This window comes from Histoplasma capsulatum (genome assembly GCF_000150115.1).
Source record: "Histoplasma capsulatum G186AR genomic scaffold supercont2.10, whole genome shotgun sequence".
Classification (NCBI taxonomy): Eukaryota; Fungi; Ascomycota; class Eurotiomycetes; order Onygenales; family Ajellomycetaceae; genus Histoplasma; species Histoplasma capsulatum.
In genome coordinates this window covers 503,200-520,470 of record NW_025544810.1, presented here as the reverse complement: position 1 = coordinate 520,470, position 17,271 = coordinate 503,200, and the positions used below count along the sequence as shown (strand labels likewise).

Here is a 17,271-nt window from a genome sequence, read left to right as displayed (position 1 = left end):
ATATGTGGTGCAAGCATCATCTTTTCTTTTTATATAAGCATTCAACTGTATCTCAGTCTGCAGTATGGGGGGGAGGGAGGGGGGATGGGGGAGGGAAATATCAAATAACATTCAATATCCGAATCATCACCACACACATATATATTTATATACACCAGTTAGTTATTCATACCAGATCAATGAACCACCAAAAGGGGTTCCCACCCACCCAACTACAATCTACTTCCCCTCTTCCCCCCTTGCCCCTTCGCCAACTCATCCATCAAAATCAAACCCTTCTCGCCAGACCGGCTCCCGTCTTCTGTCCACACAACAGTAGCAGCAGCAGCAGCAGTAGCATCCTCATCACCAGCCACTCCAGGCCACCCCCACAGTTCTTGCAATTCAGGATCCAAACGACCTTGGATGGCGTCGACGATCTTCTCCCCGAGAACGGGCAGGAATTTGAAGGCGTGGCCGCTGCCGCCGGTTGCGAGGAAGAGGCCGGCGTAGTTGGGGTGGTGGGTGATTATGAAATCGCCTTTGGGTCTGGTGGGTGGGAGAGGGAGGAGAGGAAGGGAGTTAGCAGAAGTATAATTGTAATTTTTTATTTTTATTTTTTTAATGTATATAATATATTTGGATGGTGTGAAGGGGAACATGGCAGGACGAGACGACGTCTAATTGGGCGCTTAACTTACGTATCTGTATACCAGCACACGCGCGTCTTTTCAAATGGCCGATCGGCAAACGACGGCAGCATCTCTTTCAACGCGGCCCTGCATGCGCTCTCTCCTTCCTGCGGGAGCGGGACGTCAGCGACAGGAAGACTAACCTCTATCGTCGTTGCTGTTTGGCCACGGCCTGGGCCGTACACGGGGGCCGGCACGCGCTGCGGGTTCCGGTAGCCGTATGCATGTCTCGCGATCTTGAGCATGTTGTTACGCGGCGGGATGATGAACATGCCCGTCGAAAGGTTTAGGACCGTAGGCATGTTTGCGAGCTTGGCTTGCTCTTCATCGGAAACGCGGATGTAGGCAAGGGCCTGGCCTGTCGCTTCGGCTTTGCCGCGGAGGTCAACTAGACGGCCTGTCCATGCACCTGTGGCTAATATGACTAGATCGGCTGTGATGGTGGTGCCATCAGACAGTTCAACGCCGGTTACCTTAGCTCGTGCAGATGATGCGGCAGTTGTTGCTCCCTTGGCTCCTCTTTGGCCCTCATCTGGATGTGGTGGTGTTGATACTAATAATCGATTGACCTCCCCGGTACGAAAATCCACCTTCCCCATCTCGTCGATATTCTTTTTCGCAAACCTCACCGACGCCTCTGCATCGGCCCATCCAGATCCCCAGTTCACATAACCTCCCGAGACGTGCAGGCCAGTTCCGTAGCCTGGCGCCGCCCGTTCAACATCCTCTCTCGTGGGAAGTTTCTCGATCATTTTAGGGTTTATAGCTTTGACATTCTCGTAGCTCTCTTGCACATATCCTTTGCCAAACTTATCGCCAGATGATACTAGAACGAGGCCAGTCTGCATATAACGGCCTTCATGACCCCAAGCTGTCGTACGCCATTTCTCAAGAGCCGATTCTGCCAGCGCGACATACGCCGCATTGGCATAGTCTGCACGCACGATGCGGGAGGTATCGACGGAGGAGCCCTGTGGATTGGGGATCGTCGGCGAAGAGTCAATGAGTGTGATTTTCCCGGAGTGCCTAGCGGAGAGGGCGAGGGCGGTGGACACTGCAGCAGGTTAGCCTTTTTCCAACTCGCAAATGGACCCCCTCAAAAACTGGAATTTCAATATAAGATAAGGGACAGAGATAGAGAAACGAGCTGCTCTACAAGCAAGGAATATCCATTTGAATATGCCAGTTCGGCTCCTAATGGGGCTTGATAAGTTTTTTTTCCACTCACATCCGAACACCCCGCCCCCAACGATGAGTATAGAATCCGGTAACGGAGTTTCAGATCCGGTAAACATTTCCTGCGTTGAGTTTGCTATTGCCATGGTCAGAAATTGTAACCTCCTATGTCCCTGCTCCTCGTCGTCTTCCTTCTTCACTTCCTTCTCGCACGACGAACCGTGGTCAGTCGATGCTCGGCTACAGCGACGCGGCCAAGTGGAGATTTAGGCGTTTGTCATCGTTTGGTGCCGCGTACAATCGGCTCCCGGGATGATTTATCAATACGGGGTCGCAGAAGGGGCGTCGGCGGGTAAACCGACGCCTTTGCCAAAACATATCCATGGCGGACGGCGGGTGGTTGGAAGCGTCGCAGTCGTAAATCTGAACCTTCACAATTGATCCAGAGGCTTATGAGTCTGCTTGCGAGGGCAATGGAGGGAGCTTGGGCCAATCAGACCGCCTTCTGCGGATTTTATTGCCGCAACATCAACAATCAATCAATCGTTGCTTCTGCGGGAGAAAGCATCTCTGGTGCTCGACATGACATGACATCTGGAGGACGCTCTGCTCTATCTCTCTTCTGAGATTCAGGTCTCTTTCGCTTCACCGACTTCTTTCGCCTATGTCTCGATATGCCTCCCTTTGATGATGCCTACATCGTGACCCTTGGATCTCTGTCCTGAAAATATTTTTATAAGGAATTACAATACACCAGGGCCGAAGATTCTCAATTATTCTAGGCCGATTCTCACTATTATCTTTCTGTGGCCTATTGTTTCCTGTCTACCCATTCCCGCTCGTTTTCCGGATTTCATCGAGCCGCTGCTGCAGGAACGTCTGAAATCAGCGTAATGGTCTCGTCGCCGAACGCGAAGCGTCCCGCGAAATCCGGGAATGCGCGCCCGTCAAAGCAGTTGCCCCTGGCACCATCTCAAAGGTCCGTAGCGGATGGCGCTTGCAAAAGGCTCTATATTGTCGTTTTGATTACATTGGCGCACTTTAATAAATAATGGATCTGGATTGCTGAATATCCGCCTATATCGCCAAATTCCTCCAACTCCAGCGCCGATGATTCATTCACCTTAACTTTGGTCCCCGCTGTATCCTTTATAAGCTACTACCACTACTACTGCTGAACCTGATTATATATCCCTCTAGATATGTGGCTGATAGACATTGATACTGTAACAGAGCCCGGCCGAGTAGGCCTCCCTTCCAGTCTGCTCCGGTGCAGGCCGCTCCACCGCGAACCAGGTCGATAAACCCAAAGGGCCTGACGGTATGCGCAATCGCCGCATTCTGCTTTTCTACATATGGAACCTACCTGTACGTAACCTACGACAGAACAGTAAAACAGTCCAAAAACCTTTCCGTGCCGGACGACGTATCGGACAGATTCCACAAAACCGCTCCAACCTACGACGCAAATGTGGAATTGACCGAGCGAATCATGCGCATCAGCAAGAAAAGGGAGGAGCTGGTCAAGAGAGCGCGTGGAAACGTGTTAGAAGTTGCCTGCGGCACGGGGCGGAATATGCAATATTACTCCCTGGGCGAGCGACGCGGAACGGATAAGAACGGCAAAGCCGAGATCCAGGGATGTAGATCTGTCACATTCGTTGACCAAAGCCCCCAAATGGTGGAGATCGCTAGAGAGAAGTTTGAAAAGATGTATCCGCATTTCAGGCGGGCTGCATTCTGGGCGCAGGATGCTATGGCTCCTATCCCACCCCTGGAACATACAACCGTGATGCAAGGCTCATCGCAAAGCAGTGGTAGTAGTAGTAGCCTTGGTAACAGCAATAACAATAAGGGCAATGGCAACGGGAGCAAAAGCCTGCCGACGAGCGCCGAACAACAACAATCTTGCACGTTCGACACCGTCATCCAAACAATGGGTCTCTGCTCCCTCCCCGACCCCGTGTCTTACCTCAAACACCTTGGGACGCTAGTCGAGCCTGAGCGCGGGGAGATTCTCTTGTTAGAGCACGGGCGCTCACACTACCGCTGGCTCAACAAGCTCCTGGACGATCTCGCTGCCGCCCACGCAGACCGACATGGGTGCTGGTGGAATCGCGATATAGGGGAGATCGTGCGGCAGAGCGGGTTGGAGATCGTAGAGTCGAAGCGGTGGCATATGGGTACGACGTGGAGGTTTATTTTGCGGCGGAAGGAGGGGGCTGGGCGGGGAGAGAAGGACTCGGGCTTGGCGGAAGTATCAGAGAGGGAGGAGAATGGCGATGGGACTGCCAAATCTGTAATGGGATGGCTCGGCTGGGGAGCGAAGAAGTCATGACTCGTTTTGCTGTTGAAGCTTCGGGTGATGTCATTTGCTTGCGGGCATAGTTATCACAGCGCTCGTAGAATAAAACTCAACTCTCCAGTTTTAGAATCTTCTAAAAACCTTGCTCCTAGTATCATGTTGTATCGTAACATACCTACTGACATACTTACTCATAAATATATATGGTGGATAGGTTAGTTCCCCTGTTTGATCATAAAGACCCGATCCAAGTCCAGTTGAATGGAGAAGAAGCTTCGACGAAACAATCCCAGAAATTTACAGCTCCAGATTCTGGAACAGAGTTGGATAGGGGCGGGCTCCGTCCTTAGCCAAAAAGCCCCAATCTTAGGGTCGAAACGAAAATAGCCACGGACTCGAGTGGAACCCTGCAAGAAGGGTTTTTGCTTTTCCTTTTGCTTTTGCTTTTGCTTTTGTTTGTTTGGTAACGATATTTTTTTATCGTTATCCCATGATTGGTAGTGGGTGGGCTCCAGGGGCTTGACCCATCAATAAGTTACTAGTAACTACTCTGCACTACTCTGGAGATTGTTTTTTTTTGTCTTCTTGCATCTTACAGCCGAATACCGCTGAATTTCACCAGACATCGTCAGTGATGTCATATTGATTTCCTACGTAACTTTCGTTTTGAATGTTAGGCATGGGCGGTCATAACTTTCGCTGGTTGACAAGGTTCCAAATAGCGATGGCAGGCGAGGCCAGTGAGATCTGTCAAAAGCTTTTTTTTTTTTAAAAAAAAAAACAATATCGGCGATCTTTGCGGTCAGATGGTGTGCCATGGATGTGAAAGCTTTGAGCTTGTTTTGAATATAATTGGTGGTTATTATGTCCACTGGCTGCTAACTATTTCGGGGGTATATTTACTTTGAACAATGGTGAAACCGAAGGGGTCCTTGGAATTGGGGCGCTGAAAGCTTGTAACCGAATCAAAGAAAATCATATCTGGTCCATTGAGCGTTCCTATCGCATCTCTTCGTCAGTCATGGAGGGGGGAGTAATGAACGCGCCTCGTGGCTGTAAAACCTTGCGTGGTACAGTAACCTTCCGTCGAAGTCTGATATGTCTGAAGGGGATGGATGCTTTGGAGTGCGGGTGTAATCCAGAGCAGGGGATATCAACAACCAAGCTCGGCAAGACATAGAAAGGCGAAATATGTCCTCCAAAACCTCAGAGGAGGAGAGATGAAGAGACTTTCGAGGCCAACCACGGCAATTTGGTGAGACGAGAGGGGATGGGCCGAGGTGACGATTGTCCAAAATGGAATCAATCAGCCTCCCTCCCAGATTGAGGCAAGAAATCGAGCTCGGGATCGTTTGCCCTCGCATAAGTTGTGTGGACAACTCCATCTCCAAGCAGCAACCAACCTCCGCCAGACTTCGAAGCATTGCATTGCAGTGGGTTCGTTCCAGGATTCCACGCAGCTCCTACACCCGTGCCGCTGTCCTTTTTCATTGACAGGTAGCTACTACACTAGTAGTTAGTTACAAATATGCCTCTCTTTGGGAGGCACGGGATGATCCCGAATTTTACCGTGAATGTGACTTGAGCAACCCTCAAACGCTCCATGCCGTGTCATAGTTAATTATAGTACGTTTGACTTCCTTGATCGGGCATCCATGGATAGTTTGGTGCATTCATCCGAAGCTGTATCGTGTATGCGTACGTAGCACCCCGTTTACGCGAGTATGCCAGCTCTCTGAGTCTGAGCCATTGCGCAAACCCTCTTGAGGGAGGACGTTGATTCTGAACGCCTGAGACATTTTATCAGGGGAGGGGTGTTTGCGGTTGCAATGCGTTTGAGAGCCTTGCCGTTTTCTGACATGTTATTAATAAATATGTTTAACATTTAACACGCGTCACGGTAGCCTGTAGTAAAAGTATGCTTATCCCGTACCATGGATCCCAGGTTGCTGTCCGTGTTCTTTCAAGATTCCTTTCTCTTTCTAGTGTGCATTTTTAGCCTTTCCACAAGATTCCGGCTGTTGCTCGTTGTTGGTAGCTTCCAAACGTCTCATCCTGGAAGTGGCGCACATACCTGCAAGTTTCCAATGTTCCTCTCGCTCAAGCTACCGGATTCATCGATGCTTTGCTTTTGAGATCTGTTCTCGTCTCCTTTGTTTACTCTTTTCTTTTTTTGTTTATCGCTCTGCTTCCGTCTGGTGGTGGGGACCCCCGTGGCAATAACATGGGGTGGGAGCAATGTCGAGCTCGGGGTTTGCTCTCATTGTTCCTTTCCCGCGGTGATACCTCCATCTTCGCTCCTCCGTCCTACCAGGCTCAAAGTAAACTTGATTTCCTTCTCTCAAAGGGGTATTTATTGCTATCGGCGATCTCACGTGGTATGACCCAACGCAAGGAGGGCGAATGTGGTTGGGTGAAAGCTAATCGAGAATCCCCCAACACTCAATGGGGCGTCACGGTCCATGATCCATCCCCAACCCCTGAAAGCGGAAATTTGGAGCATAAGATAACAGACAGGCCTACAAATGATTGATGCGGATACTCGGAGTAGCTATTCTTTGAAGTCATAGAAGTTGACATAACTAACAGTCTGCTCCCTTCCGACTTGTTCTCCGTAGAAATAAATACCTGTTGTCCGAGTGGATGGAAACGGTCGCGGTCGTAAAATCCGATATGTCAGAAAAACCATGCAGAATGGATGTAGACAGCGAGTCCGTTCAAAGCCGTCAGGCAGAGGCCGACTTACTCAAATGGCATAAATCTGTTGATCAATTGGCATTGGCTGAAAGACCACTGACCTTAGCTAGTGTCCTGGCTGCCATTACTCGATGGATCTCGAATTGGTACATAACATGGCGATCATCAAAAAAAAAAAAAAAATCCAGGCTTTACTTCTCTGATCAAAATACTCTTTACTCTGGAAAGATCACTGAGTTTCCTATCTATTATACGGCAGACGATGTGCAGGATGCTAAGATGGAAATTTTGTTTGTGGATAACTACTGGTTTTGTTGTCAATCTGACTTGTGGGGTATATTAAGTCTATATCTATATGTGTCTGGTGTCAACCGCTTCCCTTTTTGCTCCGGATTATCTCCCTGTTGCTATTTGATGTGTACTAGACCTGGTCTTCCCTTGAGAAGCCTTGTAGTCTTGACGCTATTTCCATTTCGAACCTTTCCTTGCTCAATGGGCCCTCGCGGATGTCTGCTAGCATGTCTGTACCAGGGGGGAAATCAAACTCGAAAATAGGGTCCCCTGCGCCCTTGACGTTAGCAAGCACGGCTTGCCGAAAATGCCACCGCAGTAACTCATCGGACACGCGATTACTATCATTTGGGTTGCGACAGATTGAGTCGAGTATCCTTCCATCAACCCGAGCATTATCTAGGCCAAATGATATGATTTTGTATCCATCCTATATCTGTGTTAGTACTGCAATACAAATACAAGTGGGCGCTTTCCAATTCCTCACATCAGGGTTTATAGACAGTATATATGAATCAAAAAGAGCGTGAACATCACGTCTCAGCAGCAATCCATTCTGGGTTGAGTTTATCTGTGATGCTCCAACCTCATCTTCCATATTTGTAACCCAACAGCTGTAGCCTTGATCAATCCATATATTTTCATGCTGCAAGGGGAAAACATGTGCAGCATCGAATCCAGTCCATCTACCAAATGGCGCGAATTGATTGAGATCTCCAGTAATGACACATCTTCCATCCCTTGCGCGGACCCCATCCCGGAAGTGATCGTTCTCTTGGCTTGAAATGGAGTAGCTCAGGATTCGCAAAGAAGAAACTTCATCAGTCACTTGAATGGGTCCTATGAAAAAAAAATAAAAAGAAAACAAAAGTTAAATGTGAAATCTAGAATAAGGGGAGGTAGCGAACCTGCAGAGGAGACATCATAATCTCCAAGCTCAAGCACATGTGTAGTATGGGTGATGACTCGACTTGAAGCTCGGTGTGTGATGGTTAGCGGCTGTTCTGCAACTAGAAGGACATTTTGAATCATCCAGAGGAAAATCTCCTCAGTAATTGAGCCTGCCTGGTATAAGCCTCCAAAAGTGGCTCCTGTTGAGGCAAGGTGCAGGAAGACATTTCTGTAAAGGGATCTGTCGGACATATCTATACGGCAAATACTATTCGACGAGTAGGGAGATGGGTGGATATACTTGTGGTGATATCTCGGGGGAATATCGAACCAGTCGCACTGCAAGATCGAGGAAGGCAGCTACAGGAAAAAAGTTAATGACGTCACCCATGATAACTTCATCAATATATGATAGCTATATTACTCTTAAAATTTAATTACAAAATAAATATTTATTTATTTTTCTATTTCGTATTAGCGTTTGTATAAAATTACAGAGTAGTTTCTTTGATAACAACTTGAATAACTACTGCAATCTTCATACACTCATAGTAATTTTTGAAGAATTGAACTTCTAATACGGAGAAAAGGAAATTAGGCGAGGTCTGAGAATACGGAGTTACATCTGCAGCAGTCAACCACCCGTACAGAATACAGAACACAGGCCTGGGTAGGAGATTGGTAGTATTCCTAGTATTCTTTACCGTACCTGCGGTGGTGCGCATTGTCGCCGGGACTTGCTGCCCAGAACCCAGACAGCATCCGTCGCTGCATGGAGTACTCCGTCATCTGCCCTCAATAACCAAATAACCAAATAACCAAATACCAAATACCAAATACCAAATAACCAGATAGCTAACTACCAACTGCGCTGGGATGCATTTCGGCTACAGGCAACTCTCTGTCTCTGCCGGCTTGACGCAGCTTGCAAGAAAGGTTTCGCCGCCCGGACAGCGTTCCACGGATCGAAGGCTCGCATCGTCGTCGCAGTCGTACCAGACCGCCTGCACGGGGGATCTGCTGGTTATTCTGGGTCCTTGGTCATTGCTGACAATAATAGCCATAATAATGCGTCGATGCTTCGCTCGACCCATCACAAAAAAATTAAAAAACAAAACCAACCAAAACCAACCAAAACCAACCAAAGCGGCTCCGTGCTAGCCCGCTAGCTGAAACCCACTCCAGCGCCACAGCCAGCCAATCCTCCCTAGCAAGTCCCTATCCTCCTCCTATCCTATCCTGCGCTCCTGGTTTCCCTTTCCTCCCTGGTCCGGTTCCCCGTTAACTCACTAACTCACTAACTCACTAACTGTGTGTTTTTTGCTTTTTTTGTATTTTTTTTTTTTTCCCTTGCGCTCAACGCTGACTTCGAAAACAAGCCATCTCTCCCTTTTTCCTTTGGATCTCCCTCTCCCTCTCCCTCTTCTCCTCCTCTTTTTTCATGCTCTATTCTGTTCTGTCGTTCCCTTTGAAACGATGCCTTATAACACCCGCCGAAAGTCGCTCTCCCTCCCGTCGTTGGGTATTCACTTGCCCTCTGCGTCGCGCTCCCACCGCACGCCCACTGCTCCAAAAATTCCCTCGCCATCGGACACGCAGCAACCGCCGTCAAAGAAGGTCAAGCGGTCGCACGACTCGCCGTCCCAGTCGCCCGCGTCCGTTTCGCCCGAGTCTCAAGAATCAAATTCACACAGGGCAGGGGATCTTCTCCATGGCCCCAGCCCAAAGAGCCACAGAGGAGGTGCTGGTGGTACCTATGAGCACACGCCACCGCCGTCCCCAGCCCCGGATACGGGCCTCGCTACCAGAATCGACACCGATGGCATCAATGACGATGTCGTAGTTGCTGTGATTGAGCAACTGGAGAAGACCGGGAACAGGCCGCATCTGATCAAGGAACTGGCTACTGTCCTGTCAAACACGAATGAGACCGTTGCCAAGTGAGTAGTAAAGTACCCCCCTGCCTCCTGCCCGCTCTTCTTGCCCGTCTACCTGCCGTGGAGCCCTGACAAGACCGCTCCCCTTCTTTCGATTCATAACACAAAAGAATAGTGTTGCTAACTACTTTTATTTCTCATTATTTTCGTGTTAGCTCGGCGAATGCTGCAGCCTTATTGTCGTCGCGGTTGAGCCTCTACTTAAAACGCCCCTGGACGGCGCTTGCCCCTTGCCCGATCGTCAAGAAGTTGATCCCAGTTCATCCGCGCAAAGTGTTCTTTTATCTTGCGACATCGCCGCCCCAGGAGCTTCCGGATACGGCTGATGGTATGCTGACTCCGACGACGGAATCGAAAAGAATAACCCCGAGCATATCGGACCCAAGCATCGACCCTGACGATGCGGACGAAGATCTAGCCCGTGAGCGCGCTCGACTAAGCCCAAGTCCTGAGGTTGACTTGTCAGCACCGGAGTTTGACGATGAGGATGAACATTCAGCGCCTGGCGGGCCTCACGCGTCGACCCGGAATTATGGCGTCCGGGGTAATCTGTCCAATCTTCATCACCACCATCGTCTATCATACAACCACCGGTCGACATCTCCACCGCTGGAAGGGGATGAGAAGGAGTTTACCCAGACAGCCAGCTCTGTCCGCGAGCGAACTTCTTCGGAGGAGGTAGCCGCGAGAAGACGACAGGATCTGGAGAAGGATGACAGACCTCAGCACCATGCAGCGGATGGACAAAAAGCGTCGGGGCCCAGTGGCGATGTTGAGATGGAAGGGGCTTCCACGTCGCATAATGGATCCAATCATCAAGAGACTGATTATGCCGACTTCTTTACCTCCCACATGCTCCAGAATCCTAGCCAGGACCAACACCTGGATGACGCCTCTGCAGCTACCACACTGTTTGGCGCATCTCCGTCCCCGTCCGTTTCCTCAGAACTATCCACGCTATCGTCGGCTTCCAGTGCCACCTCACATTCCGAGACCGAGGCTGATCTACCCATGGACACCAACAAAGCTGTGACGACTGAAGGTATTTCTTCTGGGGCGCTCAATGGAGGAAACGATGTCACAGCAACTATTGGGCGTGGAATCTCCTCCACTGGTATATCCGGAGCTGCAGCCGGGCTTGCCAAGGGCGTCAAAAGATCTATTACCCTAGTTGATGTGGCGGAAACGAACTCTGCCATGGAGGCGGACACAAGAAGAATGGATGATGGTGATATCAGCAAATCGTTCGACACGGTGGATCCGACGGCTGCCAATACCATTCTCGACAAATCGGCCTTGACGTTCGGCCACACCCTTGAACTGATCAAGCCGACCATGGATCTGGATACCGAGATGGGAGCCGGAGCCGGAGTGGGCCTGGGGCTGGGGCTGGAGTTGGAGTCGTGGACCGACCTGCCCAGCCCGGAAACCGTCGAAGTCGACGAACTCGATGCAATGTTTGCGAACGTCTGATTATATTTGTGTCGAACTATTTACGTTTTTTTCTCTTCGCCATACATACCTACATGATTCAATTTTATAAACCCCCACCTCCCCGAGAATATTAGTCCCCTTCAAAACGGGCGGCATCATACGCGTTTTAATCCTTTCCCCTCTCCTGTACATATATACTCTACTCCTCCTGTTGTACTTTCTTTGCTTCGGCGTTTTAATCCCTGATAGATAGTCAGGGTGACATTTCCAGCGATCTCCAGTTTTCTCTGATGTTTTTTCTTCTTTTATTTCCACCCCTCCTTCTAAATACGGGTTTTCGTGGGGGAAAATGTAAAATGTGTTTCATTATGGGATGGATGGTCTCTTGTTGAATTCTTCCTATCTGTACTTCCCTGCTTTCCTACTTTCTCCCTCCTCCTCCTTTTCTTCTCTTGTCTTGTTTTCTCTTCTCCTTTTTTTTTTTCGGCCGGGGCTGCTTACTCTTATCTACTGTATGGATGTTTAATGTATTATTCATTGCGCACGCTTCGGTTGTTCTGGACCCGTTCGTTCGTTGGTCGTACTACTATTCTTATTGCTATTACTATTACTGTTTCTGTTACTGTTTTACTCGTTTTAATTGTTCTTCTTGCTGACGGCGCAAAAGCAGAAATTTGTCCGGAAACAAAACCACGAAAATGCAGAGAGTTTAGGTAGTTAGTCAGTTAGTTAGTTTAATATGTATGCGTATAAAGGTTTATGGGGGTATACAGATGTATATTCATCAACCGATTCCCACAGAATATATAAAAGTAGAAAAAAGATTAAAAAAAACATGATGCCCTTCTATTCTTTTGATTTCACTTGATTAGATAGAATTAGATCCTCACTCCCCGCCTCCTTTCTTTTTTTTTCTCTCTCTGATTATTTATTTACCTTTTCCCATGTTGATTGATTATTTGATTTATTTATCCCAGATCCCTGGCCTGTAAGGGTTCCCCTATATATATAGGTATATATAGAGAGGGAGAGAATAGGTGGTCTGTCACATGAACGGAACCCACTTTCCCCCTTCCCCCCCTTTTCCCCTTTTATATAGCTGATGCAGACACTAAACAACCCCCTTCCTTTCCCCGTTCTTTTGTCCAACCTCGATTCATCAAAGGGGGGAGCTTCTAGCTCACGAAAGAGAGAGAGAGAGAGAGAGAGGAGAGGGATATTCTTCTCTCCTACTTCGTCTCCGCTTTTACCTATTGTATATATATATACGTATATATACGTGATATGCGCAAGCTGGGAATAAATCTTGCCTTTCTGGGCTTTTTTCTCTTCAGCGGGCTTGATATATCTCTCATTTTTGATACATACATACATATATACATATACCGGGTACATGTAGAAACGGGAATGAGATTTGGCCAAAAAAAAAAAAAAAAAAAACAGAAAAAGGTGGGCGTCATCAGATTAAAGGGGGGTGTGTGCAGTGCCAATAATAGCCTAGTCATCATCCACGTCCTCCGCGCAACTACCACCCCCGTCATCTGTCGAGGCTTGAGGGCGATTGATGATGGCATAGGAACGAACAGTGGCTGTTTTTTTTTTTTTTTTTTTTTTTTTTCAAAGCTCCCCTTCCTCGCTCCCGCCGTCATCGTCAGCCTCATTGGTTTTGGTATCGTGGTCCTGCAGTGATGCGGTGTTCGTTCCTACAACATCGCGTTTTATTTGCTGATCTTGCTCGAGGTCGTGGCGCGGTTCAGAAGAGGGAACTGGTGGGGCCACTGACTGTTGAGGCGGTAGTGTGGGAAGTGATGTGGACATTGCTCCGGGACCCGACGTCTCTGAAGAGTGTCTCCTGGAACGGCCGTGATGGTCGATTCCGTGGTCGCGGTCATGGTCGCGTCCCCTTTCTCTTGCCATGTCTTTATCCCGATCGTTATCCCTGTACCTATCTCTTTCTCTATGCCTATCCCGATCCCGATCCCGATCCCTTTCACTTGATGATGGATGATAGTAATAATTTCCCCTAGGTTCGTGGGACCGGTCATTTTCCGGTGGCATGCCTTGCTGGATAATAGCATCGATACGTTGCTGTAATTTGTCAACATTTGAGGGATCGGCTGGTGGCGGTGGCAGGTGAAACATTGATGATACCGTCGCTGGAGGCGGACCTCTTGGCGGCGGCTGTCTATTTGGCGGTTGTGGATTGTTGCTATAGCTTCCACGGCGAGGGGGCTGGGGTTGTTGATGGGGAAGGGGAGGTACGGTGACTGGGGGTGGTGGAGGAAGCGGATGCTCTTGCCGTGGCTGATTCAGAGGGATGCGTGCCGCTTGTGGGATTCTACTTTTGGAGGGAGAGACATTCCTAGGATGGCCATGGCCGTTCATCTCTGGTTGCTTCTGACTGGATGGAATGCTGATGGCGGTTTGTGACGATGAGTTTGAGGCTACGTTCATGTTTGCAGTTGCTTCAGTTAACGAGATTTGTGATGACGATGGTTGTTGTGGTTGGCTGAATGAGGATGTTTCGGTATCGCCTTCGCTTCCTTCACGACGCTGGCGCTTCGGGGAAGGCTGAGGGTCTGGCTCCCCCGATGTTGCTCCGTTTGGGGGAATGCTTATTGGGTGTTGGCTAAATGAGCCGGAATGGCTGTCTCTTTCACGTTTGCGCCCATTGATCTCACCAGGAGACATACTGTTGTTGGCGCTATCGTCTATACTGCCCTCGCTCTTCGGGTGGTGGGACGTTCTCGTCATGTCGGTCGGTTCGTCGTCACGGGTTGACAGGTGCACATATTGCTGTCCAGGCACGGGAACAGACACGAATTCATAAATATCGGCCATGCGATTACATGCCCTTCTCATCTCGTGGAGATCAACGTCCAATTGTCTCCACCAAGGCCTATTTAGGGAGTCGTCTTCAAACGCAACTTCACAGTGCCTTGCTGCTGCATAGAGTGCAGCTGCAGCTATAGTGCGTGCCGGGAACTGTACACATAGTACCGTATATGTAGAATCATTGAGGAAAGCCCAGGCCGAATTTCTAAGCCGTTTATTCTCTTGCACCTTAAAGTAGCAAAGAAAGTCGTACAGCAGGCGGTAGGGCTGCTCAAGCTGAAGATCGAAGCACAAGGCTTCGAGCAACAAATCTTCATTGTGTAAAATGGTATCGCGCCATCTCCAAAATTCTTTCGACTGCTCATCCACGATCATGCTTGGTTTCTTCTGTGCGATGCGACAACAAGCGACGATTAGCTCCTTCATCTTGCGGCAGTTCTCCTCGACTTTGGTAGCGAGAAATAGGGCAGTCGCGGCGACCGAGTAGGGATGCATCCCTGGGCGCTGCGGAAGGTCTTTCATACTATATCGCATGAAAAACCGATGGAGGTAGACACTCGCGGTGCAGAGGGTGAGTTGTGGAAGCTTCAAAAGGATTCCGACTTGGGTGATAAAGTTGACCCCCTTGCTACGGCTTGTGTGTTCGGCCTCAATCGTCATCCCATCGAGGATAGATGGCGTCCGATAAAGCTCCGCGTCCGTGAATATCCATTGCGACTGAGCCGCGACAAGGACAGGGTTGGAGGGCATTAGGACTGAGTGAGCGGGTTCGCGAGTCGAGGAAGACGTAGTAGCTGGCATGTTTGATCAAAATGGCTGATGAGGATGAATCGATCAAACAAGAGTTCAGCTGAAACGAAGCGGAAAGATATAGTGGTATAATAATATCGCGCACGGTACGGATAGCTCACTACCCAACAGCCAGCGTTGTCTGCGGCCCGTGGGAAAAGATCTTCTGATGTCATTCACTCTCAATCACCGGGGGTCCTCATGCGAGGACATGGACGAATAAGTCATGGGCGATATTTCCTAAATGCAGGCATACTCAATCGGATGGCGTAGTTTTTGATCTGGTGGCATATAGCTCCGTGGGCTGCGTCAGAAGTGGTGAGAGGCGTATGGAGCACCCAAGGGTTGGACTTTTGATAAAGCTCGAAACTTGCGGCCGTTTCGGATCATTGTTGTTCCGGTGCAACCTTGCACCTGGCAAGCTGCAGGAGGCCAGGGGACTCAGGGGCGTTGATTAACGGGATTCTTATATAACAGAATAGCATTAACTAACTAACTGGCTAACTATGGTTTGATATCATACAATCATATACCGAAACAGGAAATAACCCTTACGCCATATTCAAACACAGTAGCTCTGTATTTCTGAACAAAGTGAGGAAGGAAAGTTTCATATTGTATTTATTCTTCCTCACTTACTTCGCTTTCATCATCGCTCATAATTTGTTGCTGCATCCGTTGCTGCTGCTGCTGCTGCTGCTGCTGCTGCTGCAATAGCCTTTGGGCCCTCTCCTGCTCTTCCTCTCTTGCACTCTCCTCAAAAGCCGCTTCCATCTCAGCAGCTAAATCATCATCGTCTATCACTTCATCCTGTCCCGTATTTTCTCCCTTTCCTTCTGGTTCCTCCTGATCATCATCCGCTTCCTCGTCCTCTTCCTCATCCTCTTCCTCCTGCTCTTCCTCCTGCTCTTCCTCCTGCTCATCCTCCTGCTCATCCTCGTCCTCATCCTCATTCTCATCCTCATCCTCTTCATCACCCTTCCGTGCTTGGATCATAGTGGTTGAAGGTGATGGCAATCTCAGGTCTTCCATCTCCCCCTCATCATCACTGTCGTAGTCTGCCTCATTAGCAGAGGTATTATTTGAGGAGAAATGTCGAGGATTTATTTTGAAGGCTGGGCGAGGGGGAGGCGGAGAACCCATATCAATAATTAAGTCTCCATCAACAATTATATTTGCCCCAGGAGATGCAGCCGGTTGTGATGGCTTATCTTCGTCTATTTCAAGCTTAGCAGTTTCTTCTCTGTCTGAAGACGACGAATCGAGGCCGATGTCCACTTCACCAACGCGGGTTGCAGATTTAGGTTTAGATATCGTCGGGCGGGTGTCCGCAGCAGCCACTTTTGGTTGTCGTTTCTGTTGTCGAAGCGGATTTACCTGAGCTTTGGCTTTAGCTATCGGCTTTGGCCTCGACCTCGCGCTGGCGACAGGTGGTGGTGCTAAATATGAATTTGTAAGGCTCGGAAGAGCATCAGGCGTAGTGACATCAGGTCCCTCGGTTTCAGCTTTAGGCTTTGGAAGAAAGTGGCGGAAATCATACGGGTTGCTCTCATCCGCAGCGCCTTCGGCGTCATCCTCACCGTTCCTTTCCTGAAGTTGGTCATCACAAGATATTTGATCTTCTCCGGAGAGGACATTAAGCTGCGGGTATTGTTCTATAACTTGTTGAGTTGATTTCCCTGGCGCGGATCGAAGGTTGAAGTTCAATCTGGTCGACACGGGCTCGAGAACGAACACTTTTTGCTCTGGGTCAAACACTAGGACCAAGTTGCTGGTCTCTGATTCGGACACTAAGGAGGTAGGATCAACGCTGCCATGGTATGTGTAAACAAGATTTTTATGTTCTGCACTATGGGATTTGTCTTGAAGTGTGAGCTTGTATTGATGCTGGGTGGAGCCCGTCGCAGTGATTGTCGCCCTTTGATGTCGAGAAGCTGACTTGGTTTTATGGTTATAAGTAATGCCAATAAATTTATCTGTACTATATTGTCCTTTCCCAGCCAATTTGCTGCCCAGGAGAATAGGATATTCTGCTTGCTTAGTGGGGTCAATCAAACCACCATTGAGTTGGGAGGTAGCGTGAGCTGCTGCCGTGGCCATCGGGCTTATATGAAGAATAAATAGGTAGTGACGAACGAGTCAGGGAATATATAAGGCTGCATAAAGGTAACAAGATATGGTCAGCGGAAAGGCAGGCCTGGCAATGCAGGCACTAGCTAGGGCGGATCTGCGATTGAAACAAAGA

At 49.0% G+C, this 17,271-nt stretch overlaps 7 protein-coding genes across 7 annotated transcripts; 3 read left to right on the top strand and 4 right to left on the bottom strand.

Moving 5' to 3' along the window:
• Positions 1-212: 212 nt before the first annotated feature.
• HCBG_06827 (uncharacterized protein) lies at positions 213-2,203 on the bottom strand (the record flags this gene model as incomplete). The annotated part of the gene is made up of 3 exons (XM_045433876.1): positions 213-659; positions 815-1,725; positions 1,900-2,203. 3 exons carry the CDS (start codon positions 1,991-1,993, stop codon positions 213-215), a joined length of 1,452 nt encoding a protein of 483 aa, XP_045285357.1.
• A 537-nt stretch (positions 2,204-2,740) lies between these two features.
• On the top strand, positions 2,741-4,185 carry HCBG_06826 (oxa1 multicopy suppressor; the record flags this gene model as incomplete). Its single annotated transcript, XM_045433875.1, has 2 exons — positions 2,741-2,826; positions 3,081-4,185. 2 exons carry the CDS (start codon positions 2,741-2,743, stop codon positions 4,183-4,185), a joined length of 1,191 nt encoding a protein of 396 aa, XP_045285356.1.
• A 2,191-nt stretch (positions 4,186-6,376) lies between these two features.
• Positions 6,377-6,685, top strand: HCBG_06825 (uncharacterized protein; the record flags this gene model as incomplete). Its single annotated transcript, XM_045433874.1, has 1 exon — positions 6,377-6,685. The coding sequence occupies one exon, from the start codon at positions 6,377-6,379 to the stop codon at positions 6,683-6,685; it is 309 nt and encodes a 102-aa protein (XP_045285355.1).
• A 585-nt stretch (positions 6,686-7,270) lies between these two features.
• Positions 7,271-8,805, bottom strand: HCBG_06824 (uncharacterized protein; the record flags this gene model as incomplete). The annotated part of the gene is made up of 5 exons (XM_045433873.1): positions 7,271-7,570; positions 7,727-7,980; positions 8,049-8,285; positions 8,333-8,391; positions 8,741-8,805. 5 exons carry the CDS (start codon positions 8,803-8,805, stop codon positions 7,271-7,273), a joined length of 915 nt encoding a protein of 304 aa, XP_045285354.1.
• A 595-nt stretch (positions 8,806-9,400) lies between these two features.
• On the top strand, positions 9,401-11,441 carry HCBG_06823 (uncharacterized protein; the record flags this gene model as incomplete). Its single annotated transcript, XM_045433872.1, has 2 exons — positions 9,401-9,971; positions 10,124-11,441. 2 exons carry the CDS (start codon positions 9,508-9,510, stop codon positions 11,439-11,441), a joined length of 1,782 nt encoding a protein of 593 aa, XP_045285353.1.
• Positions 11,442-12,795: 1,354 nt separating this feature from the next.
• HCBG_06822 (cyclin) lies at positions 12,796-15,038 on the bottom strand (the record flags this gene model as incomplete). The annotated part of the gene is made up of 1 exon (XM_045433871.1): positions 12,796-15,038. One exon carries the CDS (start codon positions 15,036-15,038, stop codon positions 13,020-13,022), a length of 2,019 nt encoding a protein of 672 aa, XP_045285352.1.
• Positions 15,039-15,551: 513 nt separating this feature from the next.
• Positions 15,552-17,195, bottom strand: HCBG_06821 (uncharacterized protein; the record flags this gene model as incomplete). The annotated part of the gene is made up of 2 exons (XM_045433870.1): positions 15,552-15,611; positions 15,666-17,195. 2 exons carry the CDS (start codon positions 17,124-17,126, stop codon positions 15,552-15,554), a joined length of 1,521 nt encoding a protein of 506 aa, XP_045285351.1.
• Positions 17,196-17,271: the final 76 nt, after the last annotated feature.